Source organism: Lithobates pipiens, unplaced genomic scaffold (genome assembly GCF_037356315.1).
Source record: "Lithobates pipiens isolate NorthernLeopardFrog02 unplaced genomic scaffold, aLitPip1_a1.2 Scaffold_30, whole genome shotgun sequence".
Classification (NCBI taxonomy): domain Eukaryota; kingdom Metazoa; phylum Chordata; class Amphibia; order Anura; family Ranidae; genus Lithobates; species Lithobates pipiens.
Window position 1 is genome coordinate 95769899 of NW_027507791.1, and position 22915 is coordinate 95792813.

The 22915-nt window shown below is 42.7% G+C and overlaps 1 protein-coding gene across 2 annotated transcripts in view; it reads left to right on the forward strand.

Moving 5' to 3' along the window:
• The first annotated feature begins 747 nt into the window (after positions 1-747).
• EIF2AK4 (eukaryotic translation initiation factor 2 alpha kinase 4) overlaps positions 748-22915 on the forward strand; it is a 156732-nt gene continuing 134564 nt past the window's right edge. The window contains exons 1-2 of one of the 2 annotated variants that reach the window (XM_077464652.1): positions 748-1046; positions 13089-13192. In XM_077464652.1, coding sequence (XP_077320778.1) covers positions 837-1046; positions 13089-13192 — 314 coding nt within the window. In that variant the 5' untranslated portion in view covers positions 748-836. The remainder of the gene's footprint in view (positions 1047-13088; positions 13193-22915) is intronic. The other variant, XM_077464653.1, reaches the window with a different exon arrangement.

The following is a 22915-nucleotide window of genomic DNA, read 5'->3' on the forward strand; positions in this document are numbered from 1 at the left end:
ACTTGACAGGTGCACTTTAACACATTTGAAATACACAGCTGCAAAAAATATGAATGTAAAACTCTTCCATGTAGGTATTTCTAATACTATTCGAGTACACTACGGAAGAATATCCCTAATACTATTCTGCAATTCCACGCTTTTTTTGGTTACCACACTAAATATGGTAGCCTTAGCTTCAGCAGGTGTTCGTCAGATTAAGCGACCCGTCAGAATTGGTATCGCATGTGACGTTCCGTCGCCGCCATCTTGCTACACCCCGCACTCCTCCACAGTAAGGATACATACACCAAGGGGCAAAGGGACATCTTGTTACACCCACCGGAGTTTTGCATTACACTGTTATTTTTAACAGAAAACGTAGCATATATGGTGAACTACAGCATTTAGAAATCCATCGCACTGTTTACATGTTGAATTATAAAAGCAGCGCTGTGCTTTCACATTAGCAAACCTGTGAGAGCAGCAGGTTTGCCGCTCCTTTTAAAATTCTAAACAGTCCGTCGGATTTCTAAATACTGTATTTCACCTTATAATAAGTTTCCTGTTAGAAATAACTGTGAAATGCAAAACTCCGGTGGGTGTAACAAGATGTCCCCCTTCTCGGTGTATAGTTACTATGGGGGTGTGCGGGGTGTAGCAAGTTGGCGGCGACAAAACGTCACTTCCGTTACCAATAGCAGCGCATGACTTCAACGTGGCTGCCCTTAACAATCATGGCGGCGTGCAACTCAGCACATTATGGGCAGTACCAACCACCACAGTAAGGGGCGGTAGCCAGCTTGTACTGTTATCCGGGTAGATGGCAAAGGATCTCGGGATGTCTCCGTTGTAGTATGGCAGGCAGCCAGGGAAATGTAACGATTTCCAGTGACACCCCCGGACTGGGGGCCCTCTCCGGTCACGGGGAGCAGCAGCGCCCCCTGCAGCCAGAGGAGACTCACTCCTACAGACAGGAGAACGAACTGCAGGTCCTGGAGGCCATCTATGGGGAAGACTTCACCGACCTCCGGAGAACTTCTGTGTGGAAGGTAGATGAGTCTCATGTAAGACATCATGTGGTGCACAACACTCCTGAACCCCCCACTGCATCCAAAATACCAGGACAGCCCCCCCCCCCTATATAATGTAGCGTTGGTTTTGCCTAGACTGGAGGATAAGATAAGGGTGAGGACTCCTGGTGCACATGGTGCAATAAACACATCTCTAAGCAGGACTTCGCTAGCAGAAAGATCCTATGTAACAAGGATCCTTAGACGTATACGCCTACAACACACCACCGCCGCAACAATTGTTTTTTTTTTTCTGCCCAAAAGTCCCTGTGTAAATGATTAGTGAATTGCATTAACTTTCACCCCTTCACGGTGAGTAGGGATTTTGCAGCCTCACAAAATTTGGTCTCAATCCTGTGGGACCATATATATTGTGCTAGTCTCCCACTAATGATTGGGAGCCAGGAGCCCCACTTCCCAGTCACCTGATCGCTGTGATATTCTCTGATTGGCTATTGCAGTGTCCGCCCTTATGTTGTTTTCTCCTCTTGAGTGGAGAAAAAGATTCATTGGGGGTTATTTACTAAATGCAAATCCACTTTGCACTACAAGTGCAGTCGCTGTAGATCTGAGGGGGACATGCAAGGAAAAAGAAAACAAAAAAAAACATTTTTGCTTGTACGTGATTGGGTGATTAAATCAGCAGAGCTTCCCCTCGTTTCGGATCTTCCCCTAAGATCTACAGCGACTGCACTTGTAGAGCACAGTGCTCTTGCCTTTAGTAAATCAACCCCATTGTATACTAGAGGAGGAAAGTGTAAGCCTAAGTTCATGTATGTATACGTTCCCGATCTGCAGGCAAAGCACGTTGCTCTTTTGCTACACACACGTGGGGTTGCCATTATTATTGACACCCCAGTGCATAGGAAAATGTAGCATGATATTGGGTGCTCTAAAATTGCAAAGGGTTGCAGCACCATGCAGTTTCACACAGCTGAGATTTTAGAAAAGGGTCAGGACCCCCCCCCCCCCCGGGTTTCCCACAGGTACAGTAGCCCGTTTAAATTAATGAATGTCCGCATAGAACTGCACAAATGTGAATCTAGACACAACAGAAGTGCGTGGAAAAAGAAAAATGGTGTGATCTAGGTCAGGATTAGGGTCAAATGTCAGTGTATTTTAGATAGGATAACTTTTTTTTTTACTTTAGCATTAGTGTCGGCTCCATTCACAAAGTGGTATGTTTTCCAGTAAAACATTGCTCATTTTATGAAGTCTTGCGATATTTTAGTAGTGAAAACATGGCACCAGCCGGCGTATATTTATTAACATCAATCTGCGTTTTTAAGGCGCGGGAGACTGCCCGCATCCTTAACAACCATTAATCAAAACGGTTGTTAAGGAGTGGGTAGCTGCCGCCCGCTCGCTCCTTAACAACCAGTACACATTCCACAAATACCTCATCCCTGGACCACTACTACATTTCCACATTTCTTTCTTTTTTTTTTCCTATTAAATCTTTTTATTCAAATTTCTTAACAGACAAACAGAACAAAGCACAACAACACATCATACACACTGAACCAAAAATATGATAATACAATTTAAAAATGCAATATAACAATTATTAATCCAATGGAGAGAGAGAGAAAAAAAAGAGAACAAAAGATTTTTAAAGTAAACATTAGTTCCTTCTTTCCCCAATGACCCCAAACATTTCTCATATGGGAACACACATATTATAAACAATGGCCCCCAAGGGCATTCAATGCTGTATACGGTTTGTCCAGCCACTTTGCCCACACTTTATCATACTTACTAGGACAGCTCCTATTCATGTAAGTATCTCTATACAATGGAAGATTATTATTCACTAATTGTTTCCAATATGAGAGCGTAGGGGACCGAGATTTCTTCCAATGCAGCGCAATAGCTTTTCTTGAGTAAAATAATGTTATATTAGCAAACACTCGCTCAAATACTGTTGGATGAATAGTCTCTACCAGGCCCAGTAGACAGATATACATTAAAACTGGTAAGGGAACAGAAGTGATAGATTTCAATAGATCCACCACTTCCACTCAAAGATAGCTATATATGGACAAGTTCAGAAAATATGTGTAAAATCTCCCTGATTCGTGCCACATCGCCAACAATCTGAAGAGCACACAGGATTTATCTTTTTAAAACTATGTGGCGTAATATATACTCTGTTTACCAGTTTATATTGGTGTCAGGAACCATGAATTCAGGCCGAGACAGAAGTACAGTTAAATCACGTTTGTTTAATAATAAAAGTAAAAATAACAAATGTAGTCAAAAGATAGCCAAAGTTCAGACGGATAGTCAGCTAAGCCAGAAGTTGGGGATCAATGAAGTGGAACAGCAAGCAGGATCTGGAGCCAAAAGGGATGTCAGCAAAGCAAGTCTTGAACAGGATCGTGGGAGATCGTTTCTGTGATGGCCACCAAGGCGAAGGCAAGGCAGGACTGACAAACAGGATATCATCAACCGCTGAGTAACTGGAGAGATAGGAGCTGGCAATTAGCCAACAGCTGAGCGGCCAGCCCAGAGAAGGAAGAGCTGAGCACAGCCCTGACAATTGGATCATATGATCTTTCAAGGCTATCAAAGATCGCAAAGGGTAATCCCACACACCCCTCCGATCCTCCATCTCTAAATCTGGTAAATCAGGCGTTCATCTAGCTCTAAGAGCCTCTAATGGCAGGATAGAAATTGATATAAGATGACAATACAATCTCAAGGTGGGCTTATCCAGACACCCAGACCCAAGCACTAGTTCCCAAGTGGATTGTCTGATTCTTAAACTATCTTGTGGAAACTGTGCATGAAAAATATTAAGAAGCTGGAAATATCTAAATAAATGGGGGCTTGGGACATTGAAAGTCAAGGTGAGTGTAGAAAAGGTAGTTTCCGATCAGTAATCACTTGAGAAAGTAATTTTAATGTTATACTTAGTCCATGCACAGGCTCTGGTGCTTTAAAAAAATGAGGAAGGGCAGGAATAAACCATAAAGGAGCACTTGGAGAAAAAGCACCCTTAGGATAATGCTCGCATCTAAGACCAGCCTCCCAGGCACGAATAGTGATGAGCATTGAAGGGGTCAAATGATATGGTGCCCTACGGCCCCTAAATAAAAGAAAGCGCATCTGTAGAGCCTTTTACTGTCATTTCCAACCTAGTAGGGGAGTTTATATATATATATATATATATATATATATATATATATATATATATATATATATATATATATATATATATATATATATATAAATATAAATATAAATATCAGGATTCAGCCACCATGTGGCCGTACCTAGCTGAGTGACTAAAAAGTATCTATATAAATCCGGGAAGGCTAGTTTTCCCTGCTCACAAGGGCGCATCAGGGTAGTTTAATTTATACCTCTGATTCTTTGATCCCCGTAAAAAAGATGAGAAAAGTTTGTTTAATTTTGTAAAAAAGGGCAGAGGAAGCCACTGGGTAGAGTGTCTAAATAAGTACATACATTTTGGTATAATTTTCATTATTAGAAGATTAATACGTCCCAATAGAGACAATGGTAGAGACTTCCATACTTTAAATTTTGACCCAATATCTCCCAGAATCGGCGTCAAATTCAAAGAAATAAATCCAGAAGCTTGGCAGAAAATTACAAGTGTAACGTGGAAAATCCGCGCTTACCCCGATAAGTGTTAGTGAAAAATAATATGTAAAAATATGATAAATAGTGATTAATATATATAAAAAATGGTGCTGCAATCTAAAAAACTGGAATATTCAGCTATAAAGATATGTGCAAATTGGTGATATATGCGCTACCAAAAAAAAGGAAACAATGTGTACAAACTCCATTAACAATTGATATACTAAGTGAAACATGCAGTTATGTTTAAAAAGAGAAACAGTAAATATTCATTTGTGTGCATACATTTAAATGTCCAACACCATGATTTAATTATTTTTTATATATATCCCAAAAAAATATTAATATATAATGCGCGGAGTTAGCTGACAGGACGTCGCACTACACCTCGCACTAGTCAGCTGTTGTGAGCCGTGGCTGTGTCTTTCGCTCAGAAGTCCCTGCTTGTTATCTGTGGCGCAGTGTTTGTATTAGCTTTTTGGAAATAAAGGAACTTTGATTTTATACAAAATTTACTGCACTATGGAGCCTTCTTTCTTAATTTTTTGACTCGCCCTCTGAGTCCTTACCCCCAAATGTGAGCACCACGGAGTAGATCGGAAGTTCAGCTTTACCAGTGGAGGAGAGGATCTGGATGGATGGATGTCTGAAGGTACTGTCCCTGCTTGAATGATCCCTCCTATTTGTGCCAGCTTGATCTCTGTAATAAAGATCCTACAGCTCTGGTAAGCGACCATCTTGCATTTATTATTCCGTGGTTTTATACTGGGACTATGCTGTGAGAAGAAAACCGGGGGTGTTTATGGTCAAGGATTCATTTTCTGGACTATTGCGTACACCTTAATATGTTTTGGGATATATATCATTTTTGTTTTATATCACGGTGTTGGACTAACTCAGTTTTAAATGTATGCACACAGATGAATATTTACTTTGTTTCTTTTTAAACATACCTGTATGTTTTACTTAGTATATCAATTATTAACTGATTTTGTTCACATTGTTTACTTTTTTTGGTAGTGCATCTATCTCCAATTTGCACAGGAAATTACAACTCCTAAGTATTTGAAATTCTCCACCCACTGCAATGGAATATCATTCAAAGCCGTACTACGGGCCTCCATATCTATTGAAAACAACAAAGACTTGCGCCAATTTACCTTCAGCCCTGTAACTATTGAAAAAGTGTTCAATATCTTCAAAGCCCCTTCGAGAGAGGGTCCAGCATCATTTAAAAATAGTAAAAGGTCATCTGCATATAAGGCTACCCTCTCCTCCAACCAACCAATCCGCAATCCCTTAATATTGGGGGAGGTGCGTAAAGCCTCTGCAACAGTATCCATAGCAATAGCCGAGTTCCCCTAAATGAAAAAACTGCCAATCCTTCCCCCATCTTCGTTGCACCTGTTGGATTTCTATATAAGACCTGCAACTATTTTATAAATACCATTGGAAAGCCCATTTTGCGGAGTACCTCCCACAAAAAGGGGCACTCCAAAGTATCAAAAGCCTTCTCTATAATTAGGAAGGCCATAACCCTAAAACCCATATTAACATTGAAGCATGAATATTGATATATAATCTCCTTAAATTCACATCTGTAGCCCTACCAGACATGAATCCCGTCTGATCTGAATCAATAATATTAGGCAGCAATGGTTGCAATTGCCTAGAGATGAGTTTTGTCAAAATCTTAAAATCTACATTCAATAGAGCAATGGGCCTATATGAAATACAAGAAGATGGATCTTTTGAGTGCTTGTAGATTAAATCTATATGAGCATGACTCATTGATTCTGGTAAGGCTCCTTCCTTCAGACAATCAGAGTAAAGAGAAGCCAGTACAGGAGCTAAAAGCTCTCCATTAGCCTTATACAATTTGATAGGACGACCGTCCCGCCCCAGTGACTTCCCTTATGGAAACAAACTCATGACCAAGAGGACCTCCTCCGACATTGAGTGTACTAGCATCTCCCTCTCATTATCCGTTAAATATGCTAGTGCAACTGAATCCAGCCAAGCCACCAATTCTGTTGGCTGAAAATCAGAACACAACTGATATGTATACAGTGTCTGATAAAATTGCTGAAAAGTCTCCAGAATTTTAGGCTGTGAAGAGACCATGTCTCCAGAAGCAGTGCATATTTCTGATATTGGAATACTTGGTTGTTCATGTTTAGCCATCGTGGCCAAGAAACTACCATTACGATCTCCCTTCTCAAAAAACATTGTTTATTTTGATAGGAATCCAGCCTTGTAACCTCTGCCATATGCAAATGTAGCGCCGGTTTGCCGTTGGGTAAAGGATTAAAATTTAACTCTGAAGGATCTACAGCGTATTGGTCTGTTTTTTCCTCCACTATAAGTTTCAAAGCATCACTCCGTTTTTGCCGATCCTTATTAACCGCTTTAATAGCGGATATATACTGTCCCCTTGTGTAAGCCTTAAAAGCATCCAATGTTATTGCTGAAGTAGACGACCCTGCGTTAAACTCCTAATACTCTGTTAAAAGAGATGGATCTTTATTGGCCACGTCTGGATGTGAAATCCAGTGAGTTCCCAATCTCCTTTGTGCTGTGTCTCGAAAATGAAGCATCCGAAGTGTAAGCATAAGCGGAGCATGGTCAGATAGCCCACTCGGCAAGTATTTAACATCTACCATATCTGCTAATATTGACAAATTTCAAAACACTAGCTCTATATGAGAGTCGGTCTTATAAAAAGGTGGAAAACAGGAGTATGTTCTAGTTGATGGATTTTTTTCATCGCCAAGCATCTTCCAGATCTACCATTTTGGCCCAATTAATAAGTTCTCCCTAAAAATATTTGGGAAGGGTTGGCCTCCATCCATAACAGGATTGAGTATAGCTGGACTGTACAGAGAGATCTTTTCCATGAGACTATATAAAAGAGTCCCCACAAACGGGGTGTGGTATATGCACACTAACAACTATGACCTCACAGAAGAAACACAGCCAGCACATATTTACCCTGGGGGTTGGAAAATATATCCTCCACCATACCTGGCAATGATCTACTAATCAATATTGAAACCCCTCTAGAAAATGTGGAATATGTAGCATGATACGCCTTCTGTACCCAAGGCTTCTTAAGGGCCAAAAGCTTACCCCCCTTTAGATGAGTTTCTTGAAGTAGCACTATATGTGGAAGATACATTTTCAAATATCTAAATAATAATGCTCTTTTAAGTTTTCAGTTAAGACCACAAACATATATACAAAAAATATATATATAATATCCAAATCGTGAATTACATTGCAAAGTACATTGCAAAGTAACAAATCCTAGGAACAAGTGTTTAGAAAAACAATAAAAAATAAAATAAAATAGACACAATGTGTATGAACACTTAACAGACACACATCCTGGGCTTAAATTTCCACTTGCATTTATTTATTTCCTTCTGTGAATGGATTTTAACACCTTTTCATGTAGTATTTACCAAGTGTTTTCAGAGTTTCTCTCCAAATACCACAAATCGGTCTATTCTCATGATCGTATGTGATATTTAGGCAAAATGTGTCCTGATACCTAAATATCTCATGCAAGTTAATTCTGTGAATGGAGCCCAGTATGTTTTAGGTAGGATAAAAAAGCAAAATGTGCACTTTTGTTTCTGGGCCCTACTACAGGTACACATATGTGATATCTTAGGAGCATAACATTTAATTTTGAGTAGTTATTTGGGGGTAAGTTATGGTAATAGCAAAATATATACATCTAAACTTTAAAAAATTATATTTATTGTTTTGGGACAGTTTTCCTTTGATAATGAAGGAAAACTTCCCTACTGGCAGAAGGGATTCCACTGTCAGCACTGTTTGTGTTCATGTGGGAATTGTCTACCGTCTATGGCTGGCTTTATACTAATATGTCAAAGTTGCAAAACTGTTTTTCCTTCTGTCATAGTTGCATAGTTGGTGAGGTTGAAAAAAGACACAAGTCCATCAAGTCCAACGTGTGTGTGTGTGTTTTTATGTTAACCAATTAACGAATGGAAAGATTTGCCCCCTTAACGACCAGGTAATTTTTTGTGATACTGCACTGCATCGCTTTACCTGACAATCGCGTGGATGTATGATGCTGTACCCAAACAAAATTGATGTCCTTTGTTTCCCACAAATAGAGCTTTATTTTGGTAGTAATTGATCACCTCTGTGGTTTTTATTTTTTGCACTATAAACAAAAAAAGAGCGACAATTTTGGAAGAAAAAAACAATATTTTTGCTATAATAAATCTCCAAAAAAAAATACACATTTCATCATCAGTTTAGACCAATATGTATTCTTCTATATATTTTTGGTAAAATCGCAATGAGCGGTTTTTTTTTTTTTCTAGTAATGTCGGTGATCAGCGTTTTTTTTTTTTTTTTTTTTGTGACTGCCACATTATGGCGGACACGTCGGACAACTTTGACACATTTTTGGGACCATTGGCATTAATACAGCAATCGGTGCAATTGAAAATGCACTGATTACTGTAAAAATGTCACTGGCAGTGAATGGGTTAACCACCAGGGGGCAGTGTAGGGGTTAAGTGTGTGTGTGTGTGTGTGTGTGTGTGTGTGTGTGTATTTTTTTAAATGTAGGGGCGTGGCTTGGCGTCTGACGTCACTGATCATCTTTCCCTATAACAGGGAACAGACGATCAGTGACAGGCTCAGTAGGAAGCACGAGGAGAGGGTTGTTTAGACTTATCTCTCCTCGTTCTTCAGCTCTGTGACTCGATGCTCGCGACCCATGGCTGGGCAATTAAAGAGCAATGTACCTGTACGTGCTTGTGCACAGCCGTGCCATTCTGCCGACGTTATATCGGCGTGAGGCGGTCCTTAAGCGGTTAAAGAACTCCCGTTTTTCCTCTGTGTTTTTTGTACCCAAGATTTTATCCCATTTAATATCTTCTAGCAAGGAGCGCAGCTTAGGGAAGTTGGCTCATTTGAAATTCATGATGTGGTTAAATGCGTCAAATTCTAATTCTAGCTTCAGTAAATAAAAAGCCAAAAATGGTGTGTTCAAGGATGACCAACTGGTATTTGAGCTGCACCTCCCCTATACTGCACAATGTGGTGATCTGCACCTCTCCTATAGTGCACAATGTGGTGAGCTGCACCTCTCCTATAGTGCACAATGTGGTGATCTGCACCTCTCCTATAGTGCACAATGTGGTGAGCTGCACCTCTCCTATAGTGCACAATGTGGTGATCTGCACCTCTCCTATAGTGCACAATGTGGTGAGCTGCACCTCTCCTATAGTGCACAATGTGGTGAGCTGCACCTCCCCTATACTGCACAATGTGGTGAGCTGCACCTCCCCTATAGTGCACAATGTGGTGAGCTGCACCTCCCCTATACTGCACAATGTGGTGAGCTGCACCTCCCCTATACTGCACAATGTGGTGAGCTGCACCTCCCCTATAGTGCACAATGTGGTGAGCTGCACCTCTCCTATACTGCACAATGTGGTGAGCTGCACCTCTCCTATAGTGCACAATGTGGTGAGCTGCACCTCTCCTATAGTGCACAATGTGGTGAGCTGCACCTCTCCTATAGTGCACAATGTGGTGAGCTGCACCTCTCCTATAGTGCACAATGTGGTGAGCTGCACCTCTCCTATAGTGCACAATGTGGTGAGCTGCACCTCTCCTATAGTGCACAATGTGGTGAGCTGCACCTCTCCTATAGTGCACAATGTGGTGAGCTGCACCTCTCCTATAGTGCACAATGTGGTGAGCTGCACCTCTCCTATAGTGCACAATGTGGTGAGCTGCACCTCTCCTATACTGCACAATGTGGTGAGCTGCACCTCTCCTATACTGCACAATGTGGTGAGCTGCACCTCCCCAATACTGCACAATGTGGTGAGCTGCACCTCTCCTATACTGCACAATGTGGTGAGCTGCACCTCTCCTATACTGGACAGTGTGGTGAGTTGTGCTATGTTGTGAGTTGTGCTGCACTTTGCCTATGCCAGGGGTTGACAAATTTGCTTGGAATCTAGGAGCCAGCTAAAAAAGTTAGGAGCCGGGTCCGTGATGGCGATCCGGACCTGTCCCTGGCCTGACATGGAGACAAGTGAGGGGAAGATAGCCCCAAGCCCCCCACCTGTCTCCAAGTCATTGCCCCCCATAGCTCTTAGAGGGACATTTTTTTTTTTTTTTCAAATGACAATTTTTTTTTTTAAATTGCATTTTAGTGTAAATATGAGATGTGAGGTCTCTCTGACCCCAGATCTCATATACAAGAGGACCTGTCATGCTTTTTTCTATTACAAGGGATTTTTACATTCCTTGTAATAGGAACAAAAGTGACACGCATTTTTTTTTTTTTTTTTTTAAAGAACAGTGAAAAAAATAAAAATAAAAGTTAAAATAAAAAAAAAATATTTTAAACGCGCCCTGTCCCGCCAAGCTTGCGTGCAGAAGCGAACGCATATATGAAAGCGGTGTTCAAACCACACATGTGAGGTATCGCTGCGATCGGTAGAGTGAGAGCAATAATTCTAGCCCCAGACCTCCTCTGTAACTTAAAAAGTGCAACCTGTAGAATTTTTTAAATGTCGCCTATGGAGATTTTAAAGGGTAAAAGTTTGTCGCCATTCGATGAGCGGGCGCAATTTTGAAGCATGACATGTTTGGTATCGATTTACTCGACGCAACATTATCTTTCACAATATTAAAAAAAATTGGGCTAACTTTACTGTCTTATTTTTTTTTTTTTTATTAAATACATTTTCCCCAAAAAAGTGCGCTTGTAAGTCCGCTGTGCAAATACGGTGTGACAAACAGTATTGCAACGACCACCATTTTATTCTCTAGGGTGTTAGAATAAAATATATATATAATTTTTAGGGGTTCTGAGTAAAGGGAAGAAAGATAGGCTGGCAGACAGGGAAAATTAGCATTACATCCATTAGCATTGCTGGTTGTAATTCCAACGGCCACCACAAGAGGGCGCCAGATTACAGAAGGAACCATAGGATCGTAGAAGGCCTCAAAGCCGGGGGCTAAATTACCGGCCGGCGGCGGCGCGGCCCGACGCGATCGCGCCGGGGGGGGCCACGGAGACAGCATACCCCCAGCTGTGCTGCCCCAGGCGCCAGGTCTGGAATTCTAGTCGCAAATGCGACCGGGCGCCCGGGTTTTGTCGAGCCCTGGCCTATGCTGTGCTTTGTGGTAAGCTGTGCTACTCCCACACTACACATTCTGGTGAGCTGCACCTCTCCTATACTACACATTGTGGGGAGCTGTGCCTGTTTATTGCAAATTTTTACAAACAGATTACCGTATTTATCGGCGTATAACACGCGCCGGCGTATAACGCACCCCAAGTTTAGGAGGGAATTTTAAAGAAAAAAACTTTTAGGAGGGAAGTTTAAGGAAAAAAACTTACATTTAAATGCCCATCAATGCAGCCTTGTCAGTGTCATTTGCAGCCTTGCATTGCAGCCTTGTCAGTCATTTGCAGCCTTCCATTACAGCCTTACATGTCATTTGCAGCCTTACATGTCATTTGCAGCCTTCCATTGCAGCCTTACATGTCATTTGCAGCCTTCCATTGCAGCCTTGTCAGTCATTTGCAGCCTTGTCGGTTTCTTTTGCAGGCTTTCCATTTAAAAATGGCGTCGCCGAGATACAGAGAGGATGTCCTGTGTATCTCGGCGGCGCTCGGTAGCTCTCGGCCGTTCTCGGCTATTTTCGGCCGCACTCGGCCATTCTCGGCCATTTTCGACTGTTCAGAATGGCCAAAAATAGCTGAAAGCTGCCGAGACTGGCAGAAAAGGCAGAAGAGCTCACAATCGGCTTATAACACGCACCCACAATTTTCCCCCGATTTCAAGGGGGAAAACGTGTGTGTTATATGCCGATAAATACGATATAAATGTCACATACCTTGTGATGCTCAGGGTAATGCATTAAAAGTGTTTTTGAAGTCTCTTCTGACTGCACTGACAAATTGATGGCTTCATTACTTCTGACAAATATATTAAAAATGATACTCTGCAAAAATGGTTGGGGACGGGGTTGTACAGGCTTTTGTAAACGGTGTTGTTCATGTTACAACTGCTTCATTCCCCATACAAGTTTATGGGAATACAAAAGGAGCTTGAAGCTTGTCAAATGTATCTGTCAATGAATTCTGGTGATCTCAGAAGCCTCACACATTTTCTGAATAAACCGGCCCATAGAAGAAATGTAAACATGACTCTGGTCCCTAGGGGGTTTAAAGGAGTGAGAGCAGAACTGAGATTCAAGGCAAGTGAATAGACACAGACCAAAAAAAATCCTGGCGACGGGGTATTAATGCAAGCAGCAGCATCAGTGATCAGAGGTGGTTTATATGGTGACAGCTGTTCACTTCTGTGTCTCTGGAATAGTTTCTTATTATATTATGTTTTGTTTTTTCAGGTTAAGCAGCCTCCAGAAGTTACTCTTGCTTTACGTCCTCAGGGTGATGATTGTCATGTCAAACTAGATCTATGGGTGAAGTGTCCACAAACGTACCCTGATGCGTGAGTATTCTCAACTCAATGGCTTTTTTGGCCTATTTGAAATGTAAAAGAAAATAATTTATAGAAAGATAATGGCACCCTGTGTCTTATGATTAACCTGTGGATCTTTCAGGGGTGATCGCTCATGATCCCTTCGTCTTACACCATGAGTACTCATTGTTTCTTCAGCAACGCTTTAGTTATTCTTTGCTTCAGTTGCTGATTGTACTACTAGTTATATTTTATTAACCTGTTAAGTCTAGACGCTATAACTTTTGCGCATACCAATCAATCGCTTATTGCATTTTTTTTTTCACCAAAAATATGTAGAAGAATACGTATCGGCCTAAACTGAGGGAAAAAAATGTTTTTTTTATATATTTTTGGGGGATATTTATTATAGCAAAATGTAAAAAATAATGCATTGTTTTCAAAATTGTTGCTCTATTTTTGTTTATAGCGCAAAAAATAAAAAACGCAGAGGTGATCAAATACCACCAAAACAAAGCTCTATTTGTGGGGAAAAAAAGACGTAAATTTTGTTTGGGAGCCACATTGCACGACCACGCAATTGTCAGTTAATGCGATGCAGTGCCGAATCGCAAAAAGTGGTCTGGTCTTAAGCCAGCAAAATGGTCTGGTCTGAAAGTGGTTAAACCCTCTTTTTATTTATTTTTTTTATGCGTTTTTTTGCATGCAGTTTTCATGCATTTTGTGTTTTTACATTTTTTCTTCAAACACACTGTAAACGCACTGTATGTAGCTGGTTGCTAAGGTGGGGGGGAAAAGCCAGCTGCCGCATGCTTAACAACTGATGCTGATGAGTCATCAGCTGCCAGCGGGGTTTCCCGCTTGACAGCTGAATTGAAAAAAAATTGCTGGTAAAAATAAAATTACGAAAAATCTGCGTGCCCCTCCCCCCAAGTCCATACCAGGCCCCTCACCACTGGTTACCCACTAAAAACAAAAAAAGCCGCTCTTCTCCTAAGGCTGTCTTCCTCTGTTTTGTTGTCACCCGCTGTCTGGCACCTCTTATATACCCATGAGGTGTGGCCATCCGATGACGCCTGGAGAGCCCGCCCCTTGTGATGACATGTGGCATTGCCCCCCCCATGTTGAGGGTATACGGCCTGGTGTGGTTCAGAATGCTACCTTTCCTGACCTGCTGGGCTGCATGCTCAGAGGGGGGTCCCTCCGAATCTATAGTAGACTTGAAGGGGCCGCCACGCAATTTTGCAATTTTTTTTTCATTCAGCTGTCAAGTGGGAAACCCCGCTGACAGCTGATGACTCATTGGTTGCTAAGGACGAGGCAGCCGGCTTCCCAGCCCCCTCCTTAGCAACCAGCTATATACAGTGTTTTAAACAGAAAAATAAAAACCTCAAAAATCGCATCACAAACACAACACTTGTGTTTCTGGTACGATTCCATTGAAGTCTATTACATGCAAATCTTGGGGGGAAAAAAAAAGTCCCCAACCCTTTCCAAAAACGCACCAGCCGCAAAACGCATAGATGTGAATGTGTATAATAGGAAACCATGTTAAATGGACTGTAGTGCGTTTCTGCAAAACGTACAAAAAAATGCATACGTGTGAACCTAGGTTAAATGAATCTGCATATACCTCATACTATCTATTTTGTATTGTACTTTCTTTTGAAACAATAAACATATTAAAGTGAAAAGATCATCCTGACAGTTTTAGTAGCCAACTACTTGTGCTTGGTAGAAATGCAGTCTTCATGATTTTAGATGCAGTTTTTGGTAAATTTGCATTGTTAGTAAGGCTTAAAGTCATCTTGTCATCATACCAAAATTCCAAATAAACGCTGTCATTGTAAAATAAATACCTCCCCTGCCCCTTATACAGCCTAATGCAAGTCTGTTGGCAAGAAATTCCCAGTTTCTTCAGAAATAGACCGTGGGGGTGTAAGGCCTCTTACACACGGTATGAAAATCAGAAGGGAAAAGTCTGAAGACGAGCTGTCTGTGGATTTTAGGATTGTTAGTACAATGCATTCAACAGACGATTTGACTTTTACATCAAAGCTGGATGTGCAGGCTATAAAATTTTTGTTGGATGTGAACTCAACATCTGATTTTCAGATGGTCAGTACAGAAATCCGTCACACAAAAGTCGAAAGTACAACCACACATGATCGGAATCAAGAAACGACTGGGAAGAGTTTGGTCTTGTAAAACGACCGTTTGTAAGCAATTGATGAAATGTCGAAATGCAGCGCACATTCTCATCTTCTTTCATGGGATAATAATGAAGCTGCTTTGCTGGTGATACTGATGTAGTTATGCCAAATGTATTTTAAAAGGCTTTTGTTTTGTACGATTTGAAAATCACAAATCAACGCTCACCAAAATTCTACTAACACAAAATTAGCATAAGGGGTCCAAAGGGTGACGCTTGAGAAATGAACTTCCTCTTTATACTCTCATAGCACGTCACTATGTTCGTGTTTGTCAAACGACAATTTGCGTATTGTTAGTACACTAGACAAGATCCTGGCACACGCCCTTTTGACTAAAATCAGACGCTCGGTCGTCCAACATTCAGACCGTGTGTGCGAGGCTTTAGTCTGTCCCCTGCTCTTTCTACCCCAATGCCTCCTTCCCTGCCAGATATTTCCAGCTGTGTAAATACAGCATCTGTAAAAAATGAACTGACCCTGTTAATCAACCCTGATCAGAAAGGAGGTGATACAAAGTAATGCTATTTTGGCATCAACTCTGATTCCTTCAGCTGCAGAACAAGGGGACTGAGCTTTGATCTGCATACAGTATCAACCTCTTCTGAATGCAGGAACTTGACAGCTAGTAAGCGATGGTTAAAAAATAGGATTTTTTTAATACAGCTTACCTGTAAAATCATTTTCTTGAGTACATCACAGAACACAGAGCCTTCATTACATAGTGTGTTAGATAGGCACCTTTGGTGATTGGACACTGGTTAACCCCAATTAAGGAGAGTTCCTCCCCTTTATAACCCCTCCCACATGGGGAGCACCTCAGTTTTGTAGCAAAGCAATAGGTAACCACGTAAAACCCATAGAAGGATGGGAGCTCTGTGTGTCCCATGATGTACTCTCAAGAAAAGGATTTTACAGGTAAGCTGTATTCAAAAATCCTATTTTCTTGTTCATACATCACGGGACACAGAGCCTTCATTACATAGTGGGATGTCCCAAAGCAATGCTCAATTTGAGGGAGGGAGACAGATCAGAAATATAGACCGCCATGGACCAGAGGAACTAAACTGCAGCCTGCAGTACACTGCGCCTGAAGGCAGCATCCTCTTGCCCTCTTACATTCACCTGATAGAATCTGGTGAATGTATGGACTGAAGACCAAGTTGCAGCCTTGCAGATCTGAGCCAGGAAGGCCTGGTGATGCATTGCCCAAGAAGCACTAACAGCCCTAGTTGAGCTTTCACATGAAAAGGAGGAGTCGTCCTCTTTAAACCATAAGCCTGAAAAATAACCTGTCTAATCCATCTAGAAAGAGTGGATTTCAACGCTGCAACACCAAATTCAGATCCCATGGGCATACTGGAGGTTTGACTGGCGGATTCAATCGCAGTGCCCCCTGAACAAAGGCCCAGACAAGGGAATGTAAAGCAATTGGCTTCTCAAAAAATACTGACAAAGCCAAAATTTGGACTTTGATAGTGCTCAAGGCCAACTTCATCTCTAGGCCTGACTGGAGGAAAGCCAAGATCCTGCTAATGACATACTTTCTAGGATGCCATCCCCTGGGTTCACACCAGGAACCATATGCCTTCCAGATTTTGTAGTAAATAAGCCTGGAGGCCGGCTTTCTGGCATTGTAATGTGCAGTGTTTGGAGCTGAACAGGGAAGTGGTGATTCGCATCTGTGTCTGGGCACCGAGGAGAGGGTGAGAACAACCCTTACAAGCTCGCACACCTCGGGTTCGCCGTGGCCACAGTTCAAAGTTTGTGCTGTTCAGAAGTGAGGCTTGCTGTGATTTTGAACTGTGAAATGTGAGTGTAAAGGTTGAAGAGTTTTTGTGTTTTAATAAATTGATTCATACAGTTTTACCCTATTGGAGCACCTTTATTATTTTACATGTGGAATATTTGAATTTGCACAATGGATGATTGGAACAACGGTTCACTACTTGCTGTTTGGCTGATAAGCGCTTAAGCCTGATACGAAAGTGCAGGCATTGGGAGTCGGTGAGTGCATTTCTTATGCCGCGTACACAGTTCGTCATACAATCCGACGGACAGTCCGTCGTACTTTCGACTGAACGGACTTGACCACACACGGATGCACAAACAGTCCGTCGAAAGCTTGCGTGATGACGTGTACAGCACGTACGACGGGACTAGAAATAGGAAGTCCAATACCCAGCAAAGCACCCTTCTGCCGTGTAAATCCTTTCTGGGCATGCGCCATTCTTAGTCCGTCGAACTAGCATACTGACGAGCGAATTGTCCGCTGAAACCAAAGTATGACGGACAGAATTTCGAAAAATCCGAAATTCTTAGTACGCCGGACTGCACGCTGAAAAAGTCCGCTGAAGCCCACACACGAGCGGACTGTCCGCTGAAATGTGTTTAGACGGACTAAGTACGCCATACAGTCCGCCCGTGTGTACGCGGCATTAAGGGAGTGGAATCACTGATCACTTTGGTGTGGTGGATGGAATAAGAAGAGACATCACTTCAAAGGATACTTTTAGACACGCTCATGAATTTTATCTTAATTTTGTTTGTTCTGTAACACATTTATTTGGTTCACTTATCACAGGGTGATACAATTGTTGTTCTTACACATGTGGTTCATACCATTTAATTGTTGGCACGTTTCTTGGCGTTAGTTATAATTTATAGTTTAGCGCCACTATTTTTCCTTTTTTCTGATTTTAGTTTTTAAAGGTAAAATACGATTTGCACTTTACTTTTTTTTTTCAAGTGGCAGCTCTAGTTGAGGGAGCAGGCTTTGTCTAGGCGCAGCAGTGGGTATTTAGGTAAAGGGTGTACATTTTTGGAATACCTGCAGTTTTTGTGATAGATTAGATTGTACTGATCCCATGGAATTGTCAGAGCATCTGACCCCTGAGCAAGTACATCCTTTGTTCTTGACACAAATTTGTCCAGTTTTATTGTTGAATCTGGACGCAAACAGATCTACATCCAGGGTACCCCACTTGTGACATATGATCTGAAATATGTAGGTGTAGAGACCATTCTCCTGGGCATAGTTGCTGGCGGCCTAAAAAATCCGCTTGCCATTTTTCCACCCCTGGGATGAATACCACAGATAGGCAGGGAACATGGCTTTCTCTGTGGGAGATCTCAAATAAAAGATTATTCCTGGTGTACTCCAAGACTGGTGTTGTCTAGTTCTTGGCGGTTCCTATAGCCAGATCCATTGGACTCATGTTCTAGGACTTGGGAAGCAGTATTACTGGGGGAAACACTCAAGCGGAGTGTGGGGGATAGGTTCCGTCACACTGCCCATGCAAGAATGCGATTCACCTCCTTTTGGGCATACAGACTTCTGGTGCCACCTTAGTGATTGATGTAAGCCACTGCCGTAGCATTGTCGGACTGTATCCGAATAGGATGACCTTGTAGCCTGTAAGACCAGTCCATGAGGGCCAAGTAAATTGCCTAAATTTCTAGAATATTGATGGGCAAGTGTCTTTTGGGCACGGACCATCTTTCCTACGTGCATGCTTCTTCCAGATCTGCTCCCCAGCCTGTCAGACTGGTATCCATGGTTACGATTTTCCATGGTAGTGGAAGAAAGGCTTTGCCTTTCAAAAGATTTCTGGTTCATAACCACCAGTTGAGGCTTTTACATATCCTTGGGCATAGGCACATAGGAAGATCCAAGGCATGAGGCTTCTGGTTCCAAGCCACGAGGATGCTTCTCTGCAGAGGCCTTGAGTGAAACTGGGCAAATGGAACAGCCTCGAAAGAGGCAACCATCATTCCTAACAAACAAGATATTTGGGGGGCACACCCTAAATAAATGCACAAAGATGGTGCTGCCATAAGACCATTAAACAGAACAAAAATATTACAGCGCACACATGCAAAACTAGCATTTCCCTCCAGCAAAGCTTTTTTAAAAAAACACTTAGACATTTTCAAAAAACATTATCAAAAAATATGGGGATTTGGTCACACCATATTGCTATATGGTGCTTAAGCCCACTTACTGCGACAAAGTACCCCATGATTTGTGGGTCCTACACTATCCATAGACACCTAGACATTTTCAAAAAATATGGGGATTTGGTCACACCATCTTTCCTAACAGTCTCATACATAGCCGAATGGAGGGATCCCTTCTGCTTAACACTAGGCGGACTAGAGCTTTTACGGCCTTGACCTTTGGCTCTGGTAGAAACACTCTGCTTTGAGCGGTGTCTATGATCATGCCCAGATATTCCAACCTTGTTGAAGGTTGCAAGGAAGGCTTTTCTCGGTTGATTTCCAAATGTTTTACTGTCTTGAAGACAGCGCGGTTCAGGTGCACGACTGATTGCTCTATGAGTAGCAAATCGTCTAGATAAGCTACCACGGTTATGCTCTGAGCTCTTAGATTTGCTAAGAAGGGGTCTAGAATCTTTGTAAAATCTTGAAGAGCTGTAGCGAAACCGAAAGAAAGGGCCGCACATTGAAAATGGCGCTGGTCTACCATTAACCTTAGATATTTTTGGTGAGCGGGAATATCGGCACAGAAGATATGCATCCTTGATATCTATTGATGCCATCAATTCTCCACCTCGAAGGGTGGAGACCACCGAACGGATTGACTGCATTCAGAAGGATCGAATGTGCAGAAACTGATTCAGATCTTTTAGATCTAGGATGGGTCTGCAATCCCCATTTGGTTTTGGAATAGTGAAGAGATTAGAATAGAACCCTGAACCCTGATCTTTTAGGTCCACTTCTACTATCACCCCCTGGAATAGTGAGCGATCTAAGGCCAGAAGTAGCGGTTTTAGCTTTACTGGATCTTTGGAGACCCTTGACCTTCGGAAACGAGCTAATGGAAACTCCTGGAACTCTATCTTGTAGCCCAGAGATACTGAAGAGACTACCCACTTGTCTTGAACCTCTTCCCGTCAGGCTCCTGAAAACTGTAGCAGCCTTCCCCCACTCGGCCGATTGGGGGCGCCCCTTCATAGGAATGCTTTGGGGCTCTGCTTGGCAGACTTTCGTCCCCAAGTCTTTTTCTGCCCTTGGGCATGGCCTTGGGCCTTTCCTCAGCCATTGCTCAGAGCCTGATGCTCCAGGGGAAGGAGAAAGAACGCTTGAATGATGGACGTTTACTCTTTTTGATTGGTAGGCATGTAGATTTACCACCTGCAATTTTTTTTTTTGTATGAATTTATCTAGGTCATCCCTTTGAATGGGAAGCCAGTTAAGTATTTTTTGCATGAAAGCTGCGCTGTCCAATGCTTAAGCCAAAGGTACCTGCGTATGTGTACCAACAGGAGAGACAAACGAGATGCCTGCTGGGCAGAATCCAGAATGGCATCAATCATAAAAGACAACACCCGTGGAAGGTCTGCATAGTTCTCCACTTCCTCACTGGGAAGGAGACTAAGCATCTTCTTAACCTGTTCCTTGAGGAATTGACACAAACCAACAGTTGCGACTATAGGTTGGACTAAAGCACCAGCCATGGAAAAGGAGGCTTTTAATAAAGTTTCCAACTTCTTATCAGTTGGATTCTTAAACACCTGAGCATTGTCCAGAGTACAGGTCAGGTTTTATTCACACAAGACAGCTGCATCCATGGATGAGACCTCCCACCTCTTAGTGAAGCTTTCCTCTAGAGGATAAAGCATAGAAAACCTTTTAGGAGGAGAAAACTGTTTATTGGGATGTCCCCAGTCCCCACAACAATTGTATCCATTAAAGGATGAATTGGAAAGGAAAAAGCAGTCTATAGGATCTTTCAGACCCCTAAAGAAGAAAAGGAGGACGTGGCGGCCTTAGCAGAGGGCATTCTGAATGTGGAACACACCAACTCCATGTAATACTGGACCTGCCCCTTGAGTGCCTGAGAGGAGGAAACTCTCTCCTCTTCCTCTGAATCCTCTGACTGCTCTTGATCCCTATCCCTGGATAGGGATCTCTCCTCATTGTCAGCAAAATCATCTGAAAGAGAACGTGCAGCAGAGGGAGGGGATCTACCCCTTTTCCTGCTATCTTTTAAGGAAGCTGAAATAAAATTCATAATCCTTCCTTCAAAACCCTCCAATGTAGCCTTAAGGGAATCCTCCGTGACATACGCTGGGGCTGCAACATTGGGAGAGGCTGCAAAACCTGACAGGGGCACTAACTCATCTTGTGAGGCTGGCTCCAGTCTTGCAGGGGGGATGGTAATCTACAGGCATCTTTAGGACGTAGACGGTGACTTCTTTGTGCCTTTGTTACCTCCCCCTGAGACCCTCTTACGAGGAGACATAGTTCAAAGCTACAAAACAGAGGTACTAGTACATATGCAATCACTGTTGTGCTAAAAGTTACAATACACATATATGCTTAATGCTGCACAACCTGATGCCGAGTAGGTGTCTTAGGTTAGCCTGGATCTGACTACTTAGGATGCTTACTGCCCACACTCTGTGTCTACCTGTTTACAGAGCTCTGACGCTCTGGGCTTTCAAATTAGACGCCTAGCACCTGCACACTGGAGCGCTGTGCGCGGAGCCGCAACCACACCCCTCCCCCGTTCTCTGCCTGAAGCTGTAAAAGCGCGCCCAGGACCGCCATGGTGGTGGCGAGGATGGGGGCGGGAGAGGACCATCGTAGAGCACCCGCTGGACCCTCAGACTACATGGGACCCCCTTGTAATTCATCACCTGTGGCAGAGCTTGCAGCAGAGGAGTTGAGCGGTCTGGAGACTGGCTTCACTGAGAGTGTATCCTGGAAAGGCAAGTAAGTAAACACCAGGTTGCTCTTTACTCCCTCTAGTGGTGGACACTAGGTAAGACATGCAACTACTCTGAAAAAATCCATAATATGTAATATATATTATATAGGATTAACTTCTCTTACCTGTCCCCGCTACAGGAACTGCTGAGAACAGACAGTTTCCAGCCTTCACTCATCACGGCGGGTAGCGTTGTGCCAACCTTCAGGGTTTTTTGGGTTCCTACTCAGAGAAACCTCTTACCTGGACCTGTAAAAGACTCTGCCAGAACTTTCGTGCCGCTGTTTTAATAGTACACCAAACCTGGTTTTCTCAGAGCCCAGTCCTCCAAGGAGAGAGTTACAGGCAAAACCTTGTTTCTTCGGATGACGAGGCCCAGATACCATACCATCTTTGTAGTCAAAATATCGGCCCGAGATATGGATCCGGTCAGCATAGCCCCTTAAGCCCCTGCAGGGACCTGACTAGAGCTTTCTTCACAGCACATGTTTTACGTGACCAACCACCTTAGACACTGGGGAAAAAAACGGAGGTGCTCCCCATGTGGGAGGGGTTATATAGGGGAGGAATTCTCCTTAATTGGGGTTAGCCAGTGTCCAATCACCGAAGGTGCCTATGTAATGAAGGCTCTGTGTCCCGTGATGTATGATCAAGAAATGCCTGTTTTGCTACTTTTACATGCAGTGTTTAGCGGCGTTTGAGTGTTTGTGTTTAGAAGCGTTAACAGAGCACCTCAGTAGACCCTCCTAAATGCCCACAATGCAGGAAAAACAAGTCTTCTCCCCCCCCCCCCAATTGTAAATGCTT